This window comes from Choristoneura fumiferana, chromosome 27 (assembly GCF_025370935.1).
Source record: "Choristoneura fumiferana chromosome 27, NRCan_CFum_1, whole genome shotgun sequence".
NCBI classification, from domain to species: domain Eukaryota; kingdom Metazoa; phylum Arthropoda; class Insecta; order Lepidoptera; family Tortricidae; genus Choristoneura; species Choristoneura fumiferana.
In genome coordinates this window covers 4,156,061-4,180,673 of record NC_133498.1, presented here as the reverse complement: position 1 = coordinate 4,180,673, position 24,613 = coordinate 4,156,061, and the positions used below count along the sequence as shown (strand labels likewise).

Sequence of the window (24,613 nt, the reverse complement as noted above, 5' to 3'; positions counted from 1 at the left end):
CGTGGAAATTTCAAATGTAATTCCGCACATGAATTTGGAAAAACTCAGAGGTGCGAGCTGGGGTTTGAACCCACGACCCTCTGCTTGAGAGGCGATAGGTCAAACCACTAGGCCACCACGGCTCTTTATCAATATACTTAATGGGTCAATCAACTTTTTCTTGTTTTTTGGCAAAGAACAAATCAAAATAAAAATGTAGATTTATTTACATAAATATATGCTTTTATTGTAGAAAACATATTAAATTTTTAAAATTCGAGAGTTGCCGCGGACTTGTATGATTATATATTTATACAAGAGGGCAGCTTTTATATAATTAATAATGTTTATCCTATAGCTATTACAATCCCTACTAATATTATAAATGAGAAAGTAACTCTGTCTGTCTGTCTGTTCCGCTTTCACGTCGAAACCGCTGAACCGATTTTAATGAAATTTGGTATAGAGATAGTTTATTATAGGATCAACATAGGATATTTTTTATTCCGGTAGAGGGCGCCACCGCGCGATAACCTAGGTCCGCGCAGACGAAGTCGCGGGCATAAGCTGGTCACATTATATTTTATAATTTTATATCGTTTGATCCACGCCAAGAATGCATCATAAGTACAAAATTAGGTATAGTTGGGCCGATCAACTTTTTTACCGACACTAATCTGTCCGCGACATTTTTCAAACAATTGCAGATTTTTGTAAGAAAAACATGTTTTTTTCTGTAATTTAATAGATGGTGTACATGAATATATGCCATCCTACGTAAGTTTAACCTATCCCTATACCGTGAAATATCTTGTTGGAAGTACGATTTTTTGCTAACGCAGGAGACGCCCAAAGTGTCGGTAAAATAGTTGATTGGCCCAGTTACACCCTTGGGTACAATCACAGTACAAAATTAGTGAATAATGTGTTGGCTGGCATGTAGCATCGCATTTTGTCGGCTAAGTTAGCATTTATCTTGCTTACTCAACTAACTTACTGAAATGTAGTGTAGCTAATTATGAAAGCAAGATAAATACAAACTTATCCGACCTACGATGAAAAAACATTATTCATTAGATGTCTAAGTACAATTCAATAGAATCTGTCAATTTTCTACATATTTAAGACACCCTATCGTGGGCACACTTGATTATATATGTCCCTGTTGTTGCAATTATCATCTAAAGGAATCAAAAAGAATAATAGTCACATCACAAAGCCTTAGGCAGCCCGGGTTATGTTAGTAGGCTGGAAGTGTCTACAGGATTGTCAGATTCCATTGAATTGGAGTTTACAGTGCTGTCACCAGCAGAACGATTTAAGAAGGTGACGAAATGTGACTGTGGACGAAGTCATCCTGAGCCCCAATATCTGACACAACAAAACATGCATAAATATCTGATACGACTCTATTTCTAGGGCCAGTAGGACGCGTCAGATGTTTTTGCACGCTCCGCTGTGACAGATATTAACTCAGGTGACTGTACAATTTATAATTGTTACCCGTTTTAATATAACGTACTATCGAACCAACTGAAATCGTGACTAACTGCGGAACCCATTCGTATAAAAAGTCATTGCACTGCTTGACAGGGAATTCATTATGACTCTTAAGCAGCGTTTCCACCAATAATGTGCGAGTATGTGTTGCGAGGGAGTGTTTTTCATTAAGGGGCTACCCGAGGTTTTCATCGATTTTTGACAAGTTTTGAATCGTATCACCTACTTCTGCACTACAGATAGAATTATAAGTCAAAAGGCTATCGGTTCTCCAATCTTTTATCTCCATTTTTGTATACCGGATTTTTTGAAAAATTAATACTTAATTATGTATGATTTTTTAAACATTATCTGAAAAAACATTTATTTCGTATCTCTTTTGACGTGAAAGATCTAACATATGTACGAAATATACATATTTGGGTTCATCTTTGACGTCTCTAAAAACTGGCGAGGTTTTCATTTAAAACTAATTAACATAAAAGTTGTGGCCAGAAACCAGTTTTTTGCCTAAAATTGTTCAAACTTGATGCCAAATATCTTGGAAAACAATGAACTTTGAAGTAAATATGGGATACTACATTGCTTAAAGCCGTTGTTGTTAATATAATAAGCTACAAAAAACATTAGAAAACTAAGGAATTCAGATCGAAGGTCATTGGGGCATGGGATCCTCTTAACCAATAGAAACGCTTCATTTACACATCCTCGCACAGCACATCTCTGGTGGCAACAGCTGAGCGGAGCGAGGCGGGGTAAATGAAGCGTTCCTATTGGTTAATGAAACAATATTCCTCGCAACATATCCTCGCACATATCTGGTAGAAACGCTGCTTTACTGTGAAAACGTTCTACGGTGAGTCAGAAATCAAATGGTTCGACTGTTTTTTACATACATTTTTTTGACAGCGAAGAAATACTACGCACACCCACACATTTCACGACTACAATATTTTCTTCAACTGTCCCATGACGAACCTTAAAGTTCATCAAATTATAATCGACCGACTGATCCCACTGACAGCACTGACCAAGCGCAGTAGAGTGGCGAGGCGCGGAGGCGATACCGGTTGTACAGTCACCAGCACCAATTTCTGACACAACAAGCGTGCATAAATATCTGATACGACTCTTATTTCTAGGGCCGGAAGGCCGTGTCAGATATTTTTACCGCAGATATTAATGCTGGTGACTGTACCTAATGTTCGAAATAAGTGTGGCAGATATTCTATGCGGACTCTTTTCATGTTAACACGCCGCACCGCTCCGCCACCGTTGTCAGTGGGTTTCAAGATTTAGTATTCGTTGCCCTTCACTCCCAATTTAACTGTTCTCACAGAGGTCGTCGGCTGCGCAAGCGACGGTACTTAAGTACTCGAGTTAGCCCTTGAGTTTTCAATGTTTCCGATCCGCGGCGCTAGCACCGTTAGCTCGAAATACAATACAATAAAATATGAATGACTCTGAATAAAATAGTTGAAGGTAAGCCGTGGTGGCCTAGTGTAAGCCGTGGTGGCCTAGTGGGTTGACCCATCGCCTCTCAAGCAGAGGGTCGTGGGTTCAAACCCCGGCTCGCACCTCTGGGTTTTTTCGAAATTCATGTGCGAAGTTACATTTGAAATTTACCACGAGTTTGCGGTTGAAGAAAACATCGTGAGGAAACCTGCACAAACCTGCGAAGCAATTCAATGGTGTGTGTGAATTCCCAATCCGCACTGGCCCGCGTGCGGAACTATGGCCCAAGCCCTCTCATGTGAGGGGAGGCTGTGCCTTGCAGTGGACGTATATAGGCTGGGATGATGATGATGATGAATGACTCTATAAAATAAATCTATTTTTTTTTTTTTTCAAAATGACCACGACCTCTTTCTCACCTAATGGTAAGAGCAGATGCGAACGAAGATGTAGCTCAAGGAGAAACGTACTTGGCCAAATGCATGCCGTCGAACTCCTAACTCAAATCTTTTTTAGGGTTCCGGAGCCAAAATTGGCAAAAAAGGAACCTTTATAGTTTCGCCATGTCTGTCTATCTGTCCGTCCGTCGCGGCTTTGCTCAGGCCTATCAATGCTAGAAAGCTGTAATTTTGCACGGATATATATGTAAACTATGCCGACAAAATGGTTCAATAAAAAACTAAAAAAAAAATTTTTAGGGTACCTCCCATAGACGTAGAGTGGGAGTGATTTTTTTTTTCTCATACTATAGTGTAGGCATCGTTGGATAGGTCTTTTAAAACCATTAGGGGTTTGCTAAGACGATTCAGTGATCTGTTTAAATATTCAACTGTAAAGTGCAAATTTTCATTAAATCGAGCGTCCCCCCCCCCCCCTCTAAAATCTAAACCGGTGGGTGGAAAAATTTGAAAAAATTCAGGATGGTAGTATATCAAACTTTTAAGGAAAACTATAACTGCTAAGTTTGCTTGAGAATTATTAGTAGTTTAAGAGTAAATAGCAGCCTAAGGTATAAAATATACCTTAACTTTTAAGATTCCGTATAAAAATACGAAATCCTTAGAAAAATATTACTTAATTTTTTTTGTAATGGCTACCGAACCCTATATTAGGCATGTCCGACACGCTCTTGGCCGGTTTTTTTTTTAGTTGATAGCCCATGTGATATTTTAAGCGGCGGTTTTTGCCAGCATTATGCACCATTTCTACCTAAATAAAAATGTTTCCCACAAGGAAAACTAGAGCACTGATAGCAAAACCTAATAAAAATCATTGTTTTTTTTCAAATCTGCTTCGAATCTAGTTAGAGGTAAAACCTACACAGAAGTAAAACCTGAAACTCCTGGCTCTGTGCATTTTGTAACTAGTGTTTGCATCAAACGCAATGATGCACCAGCACTCAGCGACCACTGAGTCAACACCGACTGTTTGTCCAGTATTTTGCAATATGTTGGTTTTACATCCATCCATCGATCGGTTAACACAGCCATATAATACTCAACATGCCGCCCGCCGAGCTTCCACAAGGTGCTAATTAACACAACCTAAGTCTTTTTTCTTTTGAATTAGTTTATTACAGTTATTTTTATATAAGTACCTTAATTATTTCAACGAATATTCGTTTGTTTTGCTAGGTCAGTAATTCTATTTCTAACTTTGAACTCGTAATTTTTGTGCTTGTCAGTAACTTAACTGTATACAATCAGAGTGCGTGTGATAGGTGCTGCGATGTTGTAATGTAAAGCCGAGTGCGGCGCTCGGTGTTTATTCGCTTTGCTTTAGTTTTTTGTTTCTGTTTATAATATTTTTGCGTCGATTTAGAATGCCCTAGATACCCTGCTAACGCTTAAAATGTGTCTTGCTACAACTGTGCTTAAATACCTTTTAAGCACAGTTGCGCTGTCAGTAACGCGTGCTTCGTTATCGGATCAACCAACATGCCGAATTGCTTCGTAAAATAAAAAGTGCAAAAATAATACATTAACGACGTTGAAAAAGGATGGAAAGAAAGAAAATAAATATGGGATACTATATTGCTTAAAGCCGTTGTTGTTAATATACAAAATAATATACAAAATAGTAATAGCTACAAAAATCATTAGAAAACTAAGGAATTCAGATCGAAGATCATTGGGACATGGGATCCCCTTAAAAACATTATTGTTTTAAATTGTTGTTTCTTTAAAAAAATATGGCTCTGTCCATCGGAGGACAATTTTGCCAGTGTCTAGTAGTTTTTGCCGTTGTACGGTAAAAAAAATCTAGAAAACGAAATATGAGAGGTGATGGTGGATGAACGATGACAGCGCGAATCTTGTTTTAAATTAATTTCAATATAAGTACCTATCTGCATTTGAAACGTCGAAAGCCGTCAATTTGTTACGATTGTCGCGCGGCGTAAACTGAATTCGACTTGTAGGGATTGACTCAAGGTATAGCATTGTTTAAAATAATCTTGCCATACGACCGAAAGCGCCGTGCTATTATTTTGTAATGTCATACATAACATAACCGCCAATCGCGCGGTCTCGAAATTATTAACACCTTAATTTTCATGACATTAGGTTGCATGTAACGTAAATTGAAATGTTCTTAAGTACATTATGTATTTTTGATTTGCCTTAGTAGACGCTCGCACTTGTAACTTAGTGATGGGACATTTTTACGATTTGAATTTGTAGGTGATACTGTGAGCGTATTTCGAACAGCGGTTTGGAGAGCATGCGATAGAATCGTGCTTACTACGGCACGTCACTGCGATTCCGTACAGTCTCCGTATTTTAAGCAGCGGTGTAGTCGCTCCTTAACTCAGCTAAAACAGTTTATTATTAAAATATTTAGTACCTACATATTTTGGTGGTAGCGAAAATTTAGGTACTCGATTATATGCCTTTGCTCAGTTCAACTGAAGAGTCAACTGTATGAGACCTCAACAAAATAGTATGGCAACCATTTTTGTAGAAGCTTTTATTTATTTTCATCGGTCCCGCCCGTTGTCTGTCTGTCTGTCTGTAATCAAATCTTGCAAGTTAAATTTGACCAACTTCCAGTAGTCAGATTGACTTGAAATTTGGAATACTTATGAAAATCGCGTGACAATACAATAATATAGTAGTGACATCCTGGTAGTCCAGCCAGGATCGTCTCCGCAGGACGGAATTCTTCAACGGTTAATAGCATCGACTTGAAATTTGGTACGCAAATGTTAGTTTGGGTGACAATGTAAGTACAGTCAACAGAAACAGCTTGTAGTAGAAATGAAATTTTTATGGTTAGGTTATTTTTGAGATCAAACTCGTTTGGCTAGCTTTAAGCCCGACTATATTACATTAATTCAACAGATTGCAACTTTTTAGCAACTTAAGTCGAAAAGGCGGTACTTCCTTAGCTTTAGGAGATTTAGTCGCAAAGGTTGCTACCTATCAGTTCGTACGGTTTGAATCTATTTACTCAAATTTAAGGTACAAAGAGTACGACTTAGTTAAAAAGAAATTGTGAAGTATGTACCTTTCTAAATCAAGTACTCGCAATGAAAGTTAAAAGTTTCGTAAAGTTTCACTTTTACTTGTTACGTGTATTTGGGTGCCGGATAACATTTATGTTGATAATATGACTTGGTTTTTGTTAGTATTTCGCGCCATTTTGTCCGTATTGCACTGGCTTATAACGCAAGTAAACTGACACAGGTTAACTTCAAAATGAGCATCCAAAAGGAACTGTACAGTCACCAAGCATTCGACACAACAAAGTGTGCATAAATATCTGATAAGGATAAGAGTCTACTTATAGGACCGGTAGGACGTCTCAGATATTTTTGCACGCTCCGCTGTGGCAGATATTAATGCAATGAACTAAAAGAATTTCTTTGCCCACCCGCGACCTTATGATAGCTAAGTTTATGCAAGATATGCGTGTTTATGAAGTTCCTCCACCTCCACACTGTAAGAACACAAACCCATCTATCACCACCACCATACTACACTGACGCGTTTCGAACTCAACCAGAGCTCACCTTCAGAGCAACACAACCGTACACCATGCTACCGATGTTAGATATTTAACCTGTCCTCTCCCAGAGGCACAAATTTGTGCCCAAAATCCTTCGATCCTGTTATCCTGGGAGATGACAGATTAATGCAGTATATATTTAGTACTGGTAACTGTTTTGTTTAGTATTAGTGCATAATGGTTTAGTTTACCCGATGAAACTCGGATCTTAATGAGGGTTTTTCGACAGGCGAAATATCGCTAGATGGCGTTAGTATCGTGAGGTCCGTTTGACGTTTCAGTCTTGCTTGCGATTGGCTCGTTTAAATATTTGACCAATCACGAGCGCGACAGAAATGTCAACTAACGCCATCTAAAGATATTTCGCTTGTCGAATAACCCTCAATCCCGAGTTTTCAGTCAATAAATTAATGTATTAAAATGACTGACATTTTCAGATGTGGAACTTTATTATTAGATGTCAAATTTCAAAATGAAAAATGTGCACCTGTACGTAAGCAACGGTACGACGAGTACTGAAACTAGTTGAGAGCACGATAAGGCTCCGTTTCCACCAGAGATGTGCGGCGAGGATGTGTTACGAGGAATGTGTTTAGACGATCAGATGGCCTAGTGGTTAGAGAACCTGACTACGAAGCTTGAGGTCCCGGGTTCGATTCCCGTGTCGGGGCAGATATTTGTATGAAAAATACGAATGTTTGTTCTCGGGTCTTGGGTGTTTAATATGTATTAAGTATGTGTCTATTTATATAATTATATTTCTCCGTTGCTTAGTACCCATAACACACGCTTTGCTAAGCTTACTTTGGGTCAATTGGTGTGAATTGTCCCGTGATATTTATATATATTTATGTGTTTTTCATGAACTAATAGAAACGCTTCATTTACCTCGCCTCGCTCCGCTCAGCTGTTTCCACCAGAGATGTGCTGTGCGGGGATAGGTAAATGAAGCGTTCCTATTGGGTAATGAAAAACACATTCCTCGCAACACATGTGTACGTATCATCACAAGTGGTCTTATAAATTTACATGTTCACGACATGTGTCATGTTTTAAACAAGTTCCTATCAAATTAATATGTCGCTAAAGTCGAAATTTCAAGTTGACTATTGGCATTATTGTTTTATGACATGCAAACGATTATCAACTTTAGGGTGGTAGACTACATATTTGGCTGATGGTACCAAAACATTTCGAAATCCGTCTAAAAATGATGATGGCTTCTAAAATAGCAGATAATCTACGAAACGTTACGTCGTTATGATGCAAGGCCTCATTAGGAACGGCCATCTGAGGGTTTTATATAACAACGCTTTTTTGTTTTTGTTGAGCTGCAAATGTTTTGCGAAGTTTTTTACGCTGCGTTTCTACCAGAGATGTGCGAAAACGTGTATGAACGCTTAATTTACCTATCTTCGCTCCGCACATCTTTAGTGGAAACAGCTCGGCGGAGTAGTATTTCTATTGGTTCATGTTCAACGTATCCTCGGACATCTCTGGTGGAAACACAGCCTTATACAAGCTAACTAGTAACAGTTGATAAAGCTGTGTTAGCACGTAGTTTTAATTTCCATTAACTTTTTCCAGTGTAACACGAAAATTATCCATACAAAATGTATTGGAAATTTTCGTGTCACAATGGAAAAAGTTAATGGAAATTAAAACTATGCACTAACGCAGCTTTAACGCTGTGTAACTTTTTGGTCTTTTCCCAATATTGAATATTCGCCGCATATACGGAACCGTATACTGCGCAGCGCACTTACCCGACACACACCACGTATTACGGCCTTCGCGAATTAATAACCGAATTGAACACACTGCAGCGTTGCAAGTTATGAACTTGCTAAGAACAAGGTGAACTAGGCTGGCTACATTCACGCTGTCATCTTAACTGCGGCTTTTAATAGATAAAACAGGGTCATTCTACGTAAATTACTATAAACTAAACAAACTAAACTAATGTGTTGTAAACTTATGTGTTGATAATTTAGTCTTTATCGTTTTTTACAGTTTCGCCATGTCTGTCTGTCTGTCTGTCCGTTCGCGGCTTTGCTCAGGGACCATCAATGTTAGTGCTATACCGCTACACCACTGATGGTCAACGGTACCTACACGAATTTCCCCTATTTCACGCGGTACGGAATACCGAGGACCTGGGTTCGATTCCCAGTGATGGTCTTATTTTTCTGGTTTTTCTGTGCATCTATATTTCAGTTTGTATTTTCAATTTAGGTTTTACGGGATGACCGTAAAAATAAAAATTTGGAATTGAAATAAAAAAAATACAAAAAGATTCCAAAAAACCAATCTTAATTTGATTGCTTAGTAACGATATCTCTTGTCCGGGTGAGCGGTTAGTTCCAATGGAGTGCCGAAAAAGTTTCTCGATGAGGGCTACGGCATAGATGTCGCTAGCGTCACTACTTAAGTGGCTAAGTAAGAAACAAACAAGCTGAGATATGAGGTGCATAGTGGAAATTCGTGTCGGTACCGTTGACCATTAGTGGTGTAGCGGTATAGCACGCGGTACGGAATACCGAGGACCTGGGTTCGATTCCCAGTGATGGTCTTATTTTTCTGGTTTTTCTGTGCATCTATATTTCAGTTTGTATTTTCAATTTAGGTTTTACGGGATGACCGTAAAAATAAAAATTTGGAATTGAAATAAAAAAAATACAAAAAGATTCCAAAAAACCAATCTTAATTCGTGTTTCTAGTTTGGTAGTAGCCCTGCAGGCAACCCCTGAGAAATAATCCTAGATACGCCAATGCCTATGAGTTAGGTTATTTCTATAAAAAAAAACCTGAAACATTTACAGTTCCAGAATAAAAGTGCTTCGGACTCGCGAAATAGAGTGTTAATGGAGTCTCGAGGATTTTTCCCATTTTATCCAATTGCTTTTTTCCTCTATAATACAAAATAGAAAATATTTAACACAATGGAAAAAAAGAAAAATAATTACTGTTCTTGGATTCACACTATTTCGCACTCAATACGCCACTGATCTACGCAGTGTCCAAATAAACCATTACTTTTGAATGAAATAAGTTTGTAATCAAAAAAAATTTTTTTTGTTATGGAGCAACTATGGCCCAAGCCCTCTTGTTCTGAGAGGAGGCCTGTGCCCAGCAATGGACGTATATAGGCTGGGATGATGATGATGATGATGATGGAGCAACAAATTAGTTATTTTCGGATTTTTTCCTTTACTTGTGCTGTAAGACCTTCCTTGTGACTTCTGACTGTATCTTGTGTTGCTTTTATTTGAGACTTTTGTTATTTATCAAATATCCACTTTTATGAATGTATGGACAGTCAGTTTACAGCAGGGTTCAAAAATATTGGATATTTATGATATATATCCATTTTGTATGAAGGCCATATTATTATTTTATTGCTTTATTTGTGTATATACTTAATAATGCAGTAAAATCGTTTCTGCACTTTGTCAATTACTTTCTTGGTAAAAAATAATAGAATAAACACATAAAAAAACTTACTCTTTTGTAAAGAAATTTTTCTAACACAACTGACGCCATTAATGCTGCCAGAAGTGTCGCCATTTATGGATTAGAATTTACTATTAGGGAGTATGTTTTAACTCTACTCCAACGCCATCTACATTTGGGAAGTAGAAATACAGTAACAAGGGCCAAAAATTACTTAATAATATTACATTTTTAAACCATTTTTGTATTGATATGTATCATAAAAAATCATTTGGTATATATATATCATCAGAAATATATCATCGATATATATCCTCAAACCCAGGTTTACAGACAGCAATATTTGGTTGTTTAAGAGGGTTGGTTGTTATAACCAGTGTTATTTAAATGTACAAGGTAGCTATCTATCTATCTAATACCTTTAAACCAGCAATTCTTGTATATATAAATATATATATTACATGTACATATATATACATATATTACATTTCGATGAATTTTGGTATGTAGGGGTTTTCGGGGATGAAAAGTCAATCTAGCTTGGTCTCCCAGGTACTGTCGTTAAAATTATGTTATACTTAAACAATTTTGACTGTATTATATTTTGAGTTTATTATAGTTGATCTGTATTATATTTGTTCTTCTAATTGGTTGGATCTTCACTTCGCGGTCAAGTAAAGTAAATATGATTTTCATGATCTGTATACTCTCAAGCCTATTTACTGCTGGGCCAGGCCTCATCCCAGAATGAGAGGGTTTGGGCTGTATTTGATGCAAGCCCAGTGACAGTATGAAATGATAATTCTTTGTCAGGCCCTAACATATTGCTCCTCTCCTCTCATCCACTCAAAGGTTGACTGGTAGAGATCCCTTAAAGGGATAAGTCCGCCTTTGTAAAGTTTGTCAGTTGTATTTTGTTAATTTTCTTTTGTACAATAAAGAGTTTACATACATACATACATAATTATAACTGAACTGTTTAACCTTTGTAATAATCAGTTCCAGTTTAGCATATATCTATTACTATTATTATTATTTATTTTGTTATGCTACGCTAATTTGTCACAAATAAATTAATTATATTTCTATATATTAGTACCTACGACTTTCTGAGTTGAATACATTAAAGTTTAATGTATTTTGTTAACCAATGACAGTTATAATTGCTTCATTACTTATGGATAGACTGAAATACCCTCTTTACCTATTAATTAAATGGTCATAAAAATTATTATAAATATCTTTAACTTTAAATGAAACTATAAACTAAAAAAACTTATTACCTACCAAAAAACTATTTTAAAACTTACTGCCAAAAATAATTTATCCGACCCGACAACCCAAGACAGAATTTCTTGGCGCCTCAAGATTAGGAGAGCCGACCCTACTTAAAGTGGGATGGAGCAAAGAAGAATAAGAAGACCTTTAACTTTAAATGATGTTATAGTCTCAGATTAATTATGATAGCCAGTCTAAAATGATTTGCTTGAAAATAAAACACTAACAACAGAATTTGCGTGGATCAAAACACTTTATAACTTATTTACGTTGTTTGAAGATAAGAGAAAACAATGCATACAATCCAAATAAAACTTTTTTAGTTTTCTTATCACATAAAAAAACCAATAAGTGAATGCTTTTTTAAACAGGTTTTTCCACTCACCACTCTTGGGCAGGCTCCTTATAACGTTGACAGCAGCATCAAACTTCTCCTTGAGCGACATTTTAGCACAAAAACACTAGAAACTATCGAAATCCGACGCACTTTGGACCTGACTTCACTTAGTCGTACGTAGTTATCGAACGATTCACAGAGTAAAATCACAGTCAATTATTATTCAAAACAACACGCCACCGATACGTGCTGTCGTGATTGTATAATAATGTACGGACAATGAAAACAATGCATGAAAATGAACGTAGTAAAAGTGTTAGGCATACAACTCGATACCGAACAAGGCAAAGCAATGAAATGAAATGTGTGATGTGACGTGCGTAGTGCGTGAGTGACGTTACCGTGTTTGACATGACAGACAGCTCACAGCTGTCAGTTGAGTGCTGCTAGTGCCAAAAAGTTGAACGTTTCGTTATGCCGTCGCGAGACGAGGCGCGAGGCGAGGTACGGGGTGAGAGTGTGAGTGTGACCAAGGTGTGACCAGACGCGCGCGCCTCGCCTCGCCACTTGCAGCACTCGCGTTAGCGGTCTCTCTGACTCTTATACTATTTAATACGAGTGCGAGAGGGACCGCACGACACGAACTTTGAGTTTCGAGTTAAATCGAGTTTCGTAGTAGCCCTGCTGGAGCGGTTTTTTTTTGGGCACGAGTCAAAGGACCTGACAGCGACCGCGAGCTTGATGTTTACATTCGCGCTCTCGCTTCATTCGAGTTTGAAACTTGTGCTGCGCAGGTTGTAAGCTCAAAGACAACTGAACTCATCACGAGAGTGTAAACAGGAAGCTCATTTACCATCGATCACGTGAGCCGCGGGCCGAGATACGAGACGAGGCGCGAGGCGAAGCACGAGACGAGTGTGTAAATCCCGCATTAGGGAAATAGTTTCCCCTAACGAAACGTTCAACTTTTTGGTTAAATGAAAATTCAGTATTTTGTCTAGCTCATCAGTCAAATTTTCGAGATATATAGACAGAGAAAAGTATGTTAGTTAGTCGTCAATTGTGAGATGTACATAATTTGTTTTCTTGTTATTTAATGTTTTGCCCTATGGGCTAATGTGACAATTTTGTACGATGCCCATTTCAAAATAAAATTAAAATTTTAGGGAATGTTTTGCTTTTGCGGTTTCATTCCATTCTATTATAATTACTACAGTCTATTTTTCTCAATTTTTTCTGAAAAATTGTAGAATGTTGCCAGTTATTAAAAACAGAGCGAGAAAAGAAAAGAGGGAGGGAGGAAGCCAGGAAGGAATAGGCTATCTCTTTCTTCGCGCGCCTCTTGTCATTTGTCACGACGGGTACTAATCGCCTTTGAAACCCAAATTTCCTTTTTAAAAGGTAAATAATCCGATTTTCTAATCGAAATCCTACATTAAAGTGCTGAATTGATATAGTGGAATGTGTTAGAGCGATCCAATGGATTGAAAAGCCATGATATTTTTGTGATAAGTGTTTTTGGTGTACCGCCCCGGGTTCTCCAAAGGCGGCATTAAAATCTTGATAGAATCAATACTTTTCGTTGTTTGTGTTATTAATAATATATGGTTACAGTCGCCTGATAATGGTTTAGTGCTGAATTGTGATTCTTTGTACAATCTATACAGTGTACATTCAATTTGCTTACTTCGCACATCGAAAAAAAAGTGTTGAAACCAAATCAAGGAAAGCGGCATGGAATCTTTACTGAACCTGTAGTTCTATCATGTTTCCTAGCATGTTAATAATCTAAAACAACAACAATACATAGTAGTACTCCTGTGGTCACATAAACATAAGACTTCGTAAAATATGAGCCTGAACATAACAAAAGAATAAACGTTTAAAAATAGCCAAATAGCAGGTTGGCATAGCAGTTGATCTGATTGCGGTCCCTGGTCTAATAATTCAAAAAATATCAAACATTGGGCCTTTTTTTCGTGAACACTCAGTGACACTGTGATTCCAATATTGTATTGTATAACTATTCTACATAAAACACATTAAATTAACATTTATTAATAAGAAAAAGTGATGTACAAAAGCAACTTATTCCTTAAAAGGGATCTCTTCCAGTTAACCTTTGAATGATTGATAGGACAAGTTCCATGAGTTAATGCAGTTCACTTATTATGTTCCAGTGGGGTCCAAGTGTGTTGGTGCCCATGGCCCCAGCATATCGTAAAATGGCTCTAGTAAAGGCTGTCCAAAAATGTTTTTTTTGAACTTCTACTCCTCTCTCTCTCTCTCTCTCTCTCTCTCTCTCTCTCTCTCTCTCTCTCTCTCTCTCTCCTACTTTTTTTGTTGCACCTGAGACTGACATGATTGCTGCTTTGAACACTCCAAACCCTCAGCCAAAATTCGAAAAACTTTTTCTTAATTTCAACCAGTTTTTTATTTTGGTTACAGGAATTCCTAGGCAAACATAGCAAACACAAAAGATACAATGCCTGAACTTACCGAATTGGACAAGGCTACAGCTTCCATGACCGAGAAGCGCAAGGAGGAGACCGCGTCATCAGACAGTGACTCCGATGACACCATCCCAGAACTAGAGGATGCAGGTAAGATAATCAAAAACTATGAAGAAGCTTTTGGTAGTGGGTCATTATTCAAGCGTTTATTTTATTTCATTTATGTGGGCACATTTTTGTTGACTTGACATGGTAGAAGATTCTGTTACAGTTTCCAGGTTATCTAGTAGAAGTACTAAAGTCTAATAAATAATCGAAAATTTCATCAAATTCTGTAGAATTCCCATTCATAACAAAATGGGACTATGAAAATTATTGTACCTGGGCCAATCAACTATTTCACTGACACTTTGGGCGTCTCCTGCGTTACCAAAATTGCCTCTGGCGTTACCAAAAAATTGTACTTCCAACAAGATATTACACGGTTTAATAGGTTGAACTTATGTAGGATGGCATGTATTCATGTACACCATCTATTAAATTACAGAAAAAAACAAGTTTACTTCAAACGTGAAGCAATTTAATGCTGTGTGTAAAGTTTCCAATCCGCAATAGGCCCAATCAGAATGATAGGGCATTGTGAGACGAGGCTTGTGTCTAGCAATGGAACATAATAGACTGCGAAATGATATAATTGGAATTGGTATAATTTTATTCAAATCATTGTCTCGTGTTCCAGGAGCCCCCGGCGCCGGCGGCATCGCCAACCCGATCGCCGGCATCGACATCATCTCGAAGGCGAAGCAGTCGCGTGGAGAGAAGAAGGCGCGCAAGATCATGAGCAAACTTGGACTCAAGCCCGTAAGTGCATGAACGCACTATGCGGCTCGACGCGCGGTTTTAGCGCGCTGTCCTACTTCAAAGTATCGCTTAGGAAAAAGACAGCGCGCTAAAACCGTGTGGTTATGGTTAGCCGGATAGTATGTAGCCTAAGGCACTTGTCCCACCGCCGACGATGAGCGAAAAGCGAGCAGAGCGAGTAACTAGAAACGAGTGGGCGAGCAGTGAAAATCGAGTGTTCGAGCACGATTCGCTCCACTCGCTCGAGCCGGGCGGCCGCCAAGCTAATAGTTCTGAGCGAGTATCGCTGAGCTAGTTTTATAGCTCTTGTCGCTGCGACAAAAGATGTAAGAGCGAGTTCTCGCCGGCAGTGTGAACCGCCAGCGATCAACTATTAATGTATATGTCTCTTTTACTCACACAGGATCTTATATCTTTTGTTCGTTTCTTGAGCGAGAAAATAGTCGATAGCCAATCGTTTCCTCGCCGGCGGTGAGACAACTGCCTAAGATCTCATCTCGATCCATATGGATACCACGCAGTTTACGCGCGAATACACTCGCGCGTTTCGAATCGCGCAATCGTGAGCTACCAGAGGCTCATACATCCCAACTACATGCACTTGCGTGTGGTTCATGTGTTAGTCACGGAAACCTAGTACCTAGAGGTATAGTCGACCAAGAAATTGATTTAATGTCATTTGTAACGCTTAAAACGTCAAAGCGTATTTTCACTCACAAGTCAATATGGACAATCAGCCTTATTGTTTTATTTTTGAAGTAGGAGCTTGACAGTTGGTATTAAACCTTAATAAGGCCCCATTTATTGGAGCATACTACCACAAGCAAAAGCAGCTATCAAATACATACCTGACAAAGAATACCTTTAAAGGGCAACACACACAGAGAGCGGGCGCGGGTCGGGTCGTGTCCGCCGCGGGAGCCGCGCGGTTCGTTGTATTCACACAGAGCGCGGGTCGGACCCGCGACGGGCCCGCAGCGGCTATCAATGTTGCCAGTTTAGTGACTTTATCCCTAGAAGTGACGGCTTTTGCTTAAATATTAGCGACCAAAAAAAAGTTTGACTAAAAAAATGGTTTATCTGGCGACTTTTGGAGTACAAATGAAAACAGTTCTAGAACCAATAATAAGAATAAGAATAATTTTATTTTCTCAAACATGCTCGGAAATGTATGCGTTAATGTCACGAAATGGAGACATGAAGCTTCTCATTTATGGCTCCTACCACCTCCCTACATAACTTCTTGGCCTAGGCCATGAAGTATGTATGAAAATCCATTATTGTCCGCTGCTCTTACTTTTTTAAATTTGCTTACTAAGATTAAACTGACAAAGGAAAAATTACGAACAGCCAACCACCACTACTCTGTAAGCATTTGCGATAGTGCGATGCGATGCGATGTGATATATGGATGTATGGATAGATGGATGGATGGATGGACGGACGGACGGACGGACGGACGGATGAATGGATGGACGGACGGATGGATGGACGGGCGGACGGACGGGCGGACGGACGGACGGATGGATGGACGGACGAACGGACGAACGGACGGTCGGACAGATGGATGTATGGATGGATGGACGGACGGACGGACGGATGGATGGACGGACAGACGGACGGATGGATGGATGGACGGGCGGACGGACGGACGGATGGATGGACGGACGGACGGACGGACGGGCGGACGGACGGACGGATGGATGGACGGACGAACGGACGGACGGACAGATGGATGTATGGATGGATGGACGGACGGACGGACAGATGGATAGACGGATGGATGGATGGATGGATGGACGGACGGATGGATGGACGGACGGATGGATGGATGGATGGATGGACGGATGGATGGATGGATGGACGATGGATGGGACGGACGAGGGACGGACGGATGGATGGATGTATGAAATATTTCCTCACATTGTTTGAGAAAAGCACTATACAAACCTCGTCCAGAACAGGGATTGCTGGACTCGTTTTATCCGGCCTCGTCTACGACTCGGCCGTCTACCCCGAACTCGTCCATCAATCCCTTACTTCATGGCCTCTGCAGTAATGTACTATTTCTCAACATGCTCGGAAATGTATGCGTTAATGCGATGGATGGATGGATGGATTTATGGATGGATGGATGAAATATTTCCTCACATTGTTTGAGAAAAGCACTATACAAGCTCGGCCAGAACAGGGATTGCTGGACTCGTTTTATTCTACCCGAACTCGTCCCTTACTTCATGGCCTCTGCAGTAATGTACTATTAGTAATAAAGTTACACTATCTACGTAAACTTATAATGGATACATTTTTGTCAACTCGACACAGAATTATTACAGTACCGCGAGATATATGTGGTTAACAAAAAAGTAAAAACCGACTCCGAACAAATAAAAAAAAATAACAATAAATGGAACCGACTACAAAACCCTTCAAAATATTTTCCTAGGTGTACTAGCTCGAAGTCGGTGCTTCAGCACGAGCCAGCATAAATAATCGAAATAAAAAAAACCGAAACGCTCTTGGCCGGTTTTTGTTTATTACTTCATCACGTCTAAACCACTGAACCGATTTAGATAAAATTTGGTATACATATAGTTGTAGTCACAGAGATGGACATAGTATAGTTTTATCCCGGAAAATTTGTATAGTTTCTGCGGGATACATTGTATACCGAATTTCATCTAAATCGGTTCAGCGATTTTGACGTGATGATGATGGCTGATGAAGTAATAAATAAACAGACTTACAAACTTTCGCATTCATAATATTAGTGGGATGGGATTAAAAGTAAGTGTTTTTTTTATTATGTATGTTGTTCGACAGTCAACGTCATAAATAAGTGATCACTTTTTAGGTATAGGTACCTTGTCGCTTTCAGTCGTTACACAATTTCGTATGGCTTGTCAAACATGACGTTAAAGTGCCAAGGTACAAAAGTGATCTCTTATTTATTACGTTGACTGTACCTACACGATATGTCATTAATTAATTATAATATTTATCTAATTAGTTATCAACATTTTTTTTCACGTAACCCAACCTTTCAGACCGCCAGTGCCCTGTTGCCTGGTAAAATTAATTATATTGGAAATTAAAAGATCGATAATCGATACTATCGACCGTTTCAACGCGATATTGTCGATAACTAGTTGTTTCCTTCAACTTCGTCTGTAAAGAATACAATTCAATTCAATATTTATTCATGAACAATACAGTGATTGTGTTTGAACTTACATAATACATGCACTTAATAATAGAATTATTATTTTTATTGGATTAGGAATTTATTGCTATCCTGCGTTAACTATATCTTAATGGTGATTTTCCAACGGCAAGGCGAGACGAGAATTGAAATTTGCATGCATTCTCGCGCGCCCGCCGCGAGTAGCCGCGGGCCGCCGCGGGCGCTGCCATACAAATTTCAATTCTCGTGTCACCTCGTCTTTTCTCTCTATGTGTTATTCCAGACGTCCAGCTCATCCCTATCCCGTGGAAATATCGGGATAATATAATAAAATTAAAAGGAAAAACCTTTTTAAAAACAAGGTTTTATTAGAAAACTAAAAAGGAAAAATAAATTTAAGTTACATGTATGTACCTACTAATTAAATACTCGTCATTATAAGAAAGCGTGTGTAGATAGTTAAAGTTCTAGAGACTGAATATGGATACTTAAATTACTGGCACTTGAGGTATCCCATCTTAGGCCTCTAGGTTGGCAACGCATCTGCAATACCCCTAGTGTTGCTGATGTTTATGGGCGGTGGTGATCTCTTACCATCAGGAGACCCTCTTGCTCGTTTTCCATCCAGTCGAATAAAAAACAATATATATTTCTCCTTTTTAGTTCATTTATTTTTTCTAATAAAAGCTTGTTTTGAAAAAGGTTTTTATGGTTCCGGAGCCAAAATGGCAAAAACGCAACCCTTATAGTTTCGCCATGTCTGTCTGTCTGTCTGTCTGACTGTCTGCGGCTTTGCTCAGGGACTATCAATGCTAGAGAGCTGTTATTTTGCACGGATATATATGTAAACTATGCTGACAAAATGGTACAATAAAAAATAAAAAAATAAAATTTTTTTTAGGCTACCTCCAATAGACGTAATGAGGGTGATTTTTTTCTCATCCAACCCTATAGTGTGGCCAGTGTGGGTATCGTTGGATAGGTCTTTTTTCGTTTCAGTAATTTGTTTGCGAAATATTCAACTTTAATTTTGGGAGATTCCGTATAAAATACGAAATCCTTATAAAAATATTACTTAATTTTGTCGTAATGGCTACGGAACCCTATTTTGGGCGTGTCCGATAGGCTCTTGGTTGGTTTTTTTCTTTTAATTTTGTTTTTAACTGTTTAGAGGGTCGCATATTCACCCCGACCAAAGTACTCATCAAGACGAATCAAACGAGCCCAAACTCGATGCGGTTGCGTTATTTAATTACCGGATTCCTATGGTTACCTTCCAGCTCCATCATCAGATCAGCTTCATGACATAATAATAATGCATTGTCATCCGATTTACACATGCATGCTAAATTTCAGCTCAATCGGATGCCGGCAAGTGGGTCAAATTTAACTTGCAAGTTTTTGGTAAAAAAAAAACATTTTTAATAAAAGCTTTTTTTTGTGACTGTACTTTTTGTTGACAGTCTTACAACCACACAAACTACATTTGCATACCATATTTCAAGTCGATGCTATTAACCGTTGAAGAGTTCCGTGCTGCGGAGACGATCCTGGCTGAACTACCAGGATGTCACTACCAGATTATTGTATTGTTACACAATTTACATAAGTATTCCAAATTTCAAGTCAATCTGACTACTGGAAGTGGTCAAAATATACTTGCAGAATTTGACTACAGACGGACAGACAGACAACGGGACAGGTGAAACTAAATAAAAGGTTGTAAAAAGTAGCCTTTATGTTATTCCAGCTATCTACGTACCAAATGTCATTGAAATGCTGTTTTAGTGTGAAGGAGTAACAAACAAACACACACACACACACACACACACACACACACACACACACACGCACACAAACTTTCGCATTTATAATACTTACTTATATTATAGTTTTAGACTTTATTATTTAAATTTATGTAATGGTTAAGTTACAGAAATAGCGTATCTTTAACTTCCCTTAAAAAAAAAAGCCTGGGTGCCGGTAGCCCAGTAACACACTGTAGATAGGCAATACTGTGGAGTCAAAGTTATCGATACTATCAAAAATTCGATATATCGTTGCAACCCTACCTGTCAAAGGACGCCGCGTGCGAAGGTAAAGCCATAAATCGCACGCGGCATCCTTTGACAGAGGCGGCGCGTGTCAAAGCGGCGGCGCGATACAAACACCGGCCATTTGCCGCTCGGCACGGCTGCCAAATTAGGGTTTTCCCCTCAAATTTAGGGGGTAAATAACTGGGATGGGTATTTTTAAGGATTTTTGGGAAGTTTTGCTTTTTATATTTATTTTGTATTTCTTATATTTCACATTATTTCTTGATATTTGCACGGATATATAATGAAAACTATCCCGACAAAATGATACTTGTACAATGAAAAATTAAAAAAAAAAAACATTTTGTGGGTACCTCCCATAGACGTAAAGTAGAGATTTTTTGTATGTAAGTAAGCCGATGGGTGGAAAATTTAAAAAAAACTGAATGGTAAGTATATCAAACTTACAATCCTGCCTGATGTCATTATACGACATGTTGCTGTGTGTGTAATCATTCACTTCAATTCTTGTGGCACTACCTATACTAACATGTTTTAGGGGGATTTCCAATTAATTATAGCAATTTTAGGGGTTTTTAACTTAAGTTTTAGGGATAAATATTTTTGAGAGTTGGTAACTCTGCGCTCGGCCCGCGCGCTGTTTGTGACGACGGGCGACGGGCGCGGGCCCGCGCACGACCCGCGCCCGCGCCCGCGTTCTGTGTGAAGGCTTCCATATACCGCCATGCAAATACGCCCGTCGCGGGCCCGCGCACGACCCGCGCCCGCTCTCTGTGTGTGTTGCCCTTAAAGCTAGTCGTATTTATAATAATTACAATAGAAAATTAATAAGGTTCGGTTTCCAACTCAATGCAAGTGGCCGCTAAATCGCCTCTACCTTATTAAGGGTTAAGCACTTTTTTGGTCGACCATACATACAAGGGATGTCGTCCAGTATTCTAGCGAAAGTTGCCGCGAGTTGAGACATATTAAAAAAGAAAATGGGCTTACGTATATAAGTGCCAATGAAGAAGCTCTATCCACCTGGACATGTTTAGGCCTTGTACGCACAATCCTGCTAACCGCGCAGTTTTAGCATGGCGTCCCTCTTCAAAGTATCGCTTGAAAAAGAGATTATTAAAACTATAGTGCATAATGCATAAACGTAACCGGCGGCGCGTCGAGCGATTCTCTAGTACAACGAAACTGTATCGGTCACAGTTAAGCGTAAAAGTACAAAACAAGGTATCGTGGGGAACTGAGGGATGTGCACCGGGTGCACGTGGCAAGCGTAAGCGCCAATTGCGTGCCCGACTCGTAATGAAATAGAAATAGAAGTGCACAGAAATTAACGGTCAGCGATATTTATATTGTTCACATGTTAAATAATTCTCCCTAAGTCCTAAGTATAGCATAACCTCTGTAGCTGCAGACATCTGGGGTTCGGAGGCCTGGTGATGACATACAGCATGCAACTGTAATGTGTAAATTTACCGATTGTATTACTGGAATGTGGTGGAGTAAATAAACGATTTATTATTATTATTATTATATATATTTGCGTGCCGCCGGCTGTATATTGCCTGTTAATTTTCTTACTCGGACTGTGAAATTCGTTTAGAAGCAGATGAAGTTGTGGCCAACAGCTAATAAATTAAATAGTATGATCAACCAATTTCTTGATGTCTGTACTCTAATTCTGTTCTCGGACTTGCAGGTATCAGGAGTCAACAGGGTAACAATCCGCAAATCCAAGAACATCCTCTTTGTGATCAACTCACCGGATGTGTACAAGAACCCTCATTCAGACACATACATCGTGTTCGGGGAGGCCAAGATCGAAGATCTGTCACAGCAGGCCACCATGGCTGCTGCGGAGCGCTTCAAGGCGCCCGAGAGCGCTGCTGCTGGCACTGACAGCGCCGCTGCTGGCACGGTAAGTTGGTTTTTTTTTGTCTCCCTGTTTAAACATGCAATCAGTCTTCTAGGCTATCAGCTGGAATGCTGGAGGTTCTGCTCTGTCTCCCCTTATTAAAGTAAGCACATGAATGTGTAAAACATCGGCTACGTCAGATTAAAATGGTGGTCATAAAAAAGGGTGATTGTTTGTTGTGCTGCCTTTAGATTAATAGACAATTGTCCCAGCACCAACTACGAAGTGATTAGTTGCTGACTATCTTCATGCTCGAGAAAAGATCAAGTCTATTGCAGTGGAGGGCAAACTTTCTTCATGGGGGGCCAGAAAGTTATAGATATTTCAGAGGAGGGCCAGGATTACACCGTTATATTATATTTTATACTTTTTTATGGTTTTGCCAAATAATGAAGTTATATTATGATCGCGTGCCATATAGGTAGGTACTATTCACTTCGAAGGAACGTCAGCGGGCCGGATTAAATCCCTTGGCGAGCCGGAGTTGGCCCGCGAGCCGTACTTTGCCCATCACTGCTCTGTTGTATAGAGTCTGTTTGCTGAGAGTTAATAAGCTCTTAGCTTATTAGCTCATTACAAAAGCTAACTGCTAATTATTTTTACCAATAAATAAAAAAGTAGTAGAAACCATATACCATAGAAATGAACGTGTGGACGCTCAAACTACACACTGGTATGATAACATGACCGCCGCGTCCGCTCCCCCGCTCGTTAATTAAGATAATTAAGTGCAGATAAGTAAGAACGATTAAGTGCAGTGCGAAAAAGCGTATTGAGAATTATATTTTTAACGTAAAAATATTTTAAACTGACTAAACCCCCTCCCTCCCCTTGCAGACGGTAGCGCCCATAGCCGAAGAAGAGGATGAGGAAGGCGTGGACGAGTCCGGCGTGGACGAAAAGGACGTGGAGATAGTGATGTCGCAGGCGAACGTCTCGCGCGCCCGCGCGGTCCGGGCGCTGCGCAACAACCAGTCTGACATCGTCAATGCCATCATGGTGAGTTTATAAGACGAGGCATGTGGCTAAAATAATTTACTACTAGCTTTACCACCAGTGCGATACGAGTACACATTTGGCCTCATCTGCACTACATCGGGTGAGATAGCGGTTGACCCCTATCATAGTCAGTTTTATGTAAAAAAAAAAACCTACCAGCTTTTACCCGCGGCCAAGAACCAAAAAGGTGCTGATTAACCTGAGGGCCAATTGTGTAACGTTTCTGACACTAGCGATCACTATCAAGTGACAGTTTTTGTATGCGTAAATTGTCATCTGATTGTGATCGCGAGTAGAAACGTTATCCAATAGACCCTACCATCGTTCGTAATGAATGAGCACTCTAGCGAATGTTACATTACATTACAGGTGAAAACTCACTAAATAGAAACGAGACTTTTAGCTATCATTCGGATCGGATTCGCGAATCCCCCTTAAGCTGCAACAGCGCCTGGACAGCCCAGGGGGGATGTTTCCTTCAAATTCCAATAAGCGAACTATCCGAAAATATTTGACAGATTATAACCTTCTAACCAATTTGTTTTATATTCCAGGAACTCACGATGTAGGCGCTCGGTAGTCACAACATAATTAACCGTTAGTTTTAAGTCCGATAACCAGCGGGGCGGGGCTCCAGCGACATCCAAAGGCCAGTGCGGCGCGAGTGAATACACGGGATTGTATATAGGCTATTTACTGAAATAAAGTAACATAACATTATTCTGTGGTTTTAATTGTGGTGAGATGAAAAGTTATCAATTGTTGCTTGACTGGCGAAGCCAAGAGTTACATCAATCACCACACTTTTCGTAATGAGGGCTATCGCGTATGAATTCGCCACTAGAGGCGCTAGTGTAGCGTGAGGTCTGCGAAATGTCAAATCTCATAGTTTTTGGGTGAGCTACGCGGGTTTATTTATAATTAGAATAATTTTGTGATTATTTTGCAATATCTGAAATTAATTATGGCAAATATGCGTTCCGGGGCAATGAATGTCTGTGTTTTGAGACAGTTTTGTCTTTCGGAAACCTTTGTCCTCCCTTTTTTCCGAACAAAACGGGGACTATGCAACACTGGCATGCTCGATATTTATATGGTACGGTTTTAAGGTGTATTAAATATTATTTTAATCTAAAC

At 39.3% G+C, this 24,613-nt stretch overlaps 2 protein-coding genes across 3 annotated transcripts in view; one reads left to right on the top strand and one right to left on the bottom strand.

Moving 5' to 3' along the window:
• The window catches only part of LOC141443569 (uncharacterized), an 83,584-nt gene extending 71,165 nt beyond the window's left edge, over nucleotides 1-12,419 (bottom strand). Inside the window, exon 1 of one of the 2 annotated variants that reach the window (XM_074108873.1) lies at nucleotides 12,059-12,419. In XM_074108873.1, the coding sequence (XP_073964974.1) occupies nucleotides 12,059-12,119 (61 nt within the window). In that variant the 5' untranslated portion in view covers nucleotides 12,120-12,419. The remainder of the gene's footprint in view (nucleotides 1-12,058) is intronic. The other variant, XM_074108875.1, reaches the window with a different exon arrangement.
• An 883-nt stretch (nucleotides 12,420-13,302) lies between these two features.
• Nacalpha (nascent polypeptide associated complex protein alpha subunit) lies at nucleotides 13,303-24,196 on the top strand. Its single transcript, XM_074108872.1, has 6 exons — nucleotides 13,303-13,411; nucleotides 14,459-14,613; nucleotides 15,203-15,324; nucleotides 22,262-22,480; nucleotides 23,315-23,476; nucleotides 24,031-24,196. The coding sequence occupies exons 2-6, from the start codon at nucleotides 14,496-14,498 to the stop codon at nucleotides 24,043-24,045; spliced, it is 636 nt and encodes a 211-aa protein (XP_073964973.1). The 5' UTR covers nucleotides 13,303-13,411; nucleotides 14,459-14,495; the 3' UTR covers nucleotides 24,046-24,196.
• Nucleotides 24,197-24,613: the final 417 nt, after the last annotated feature.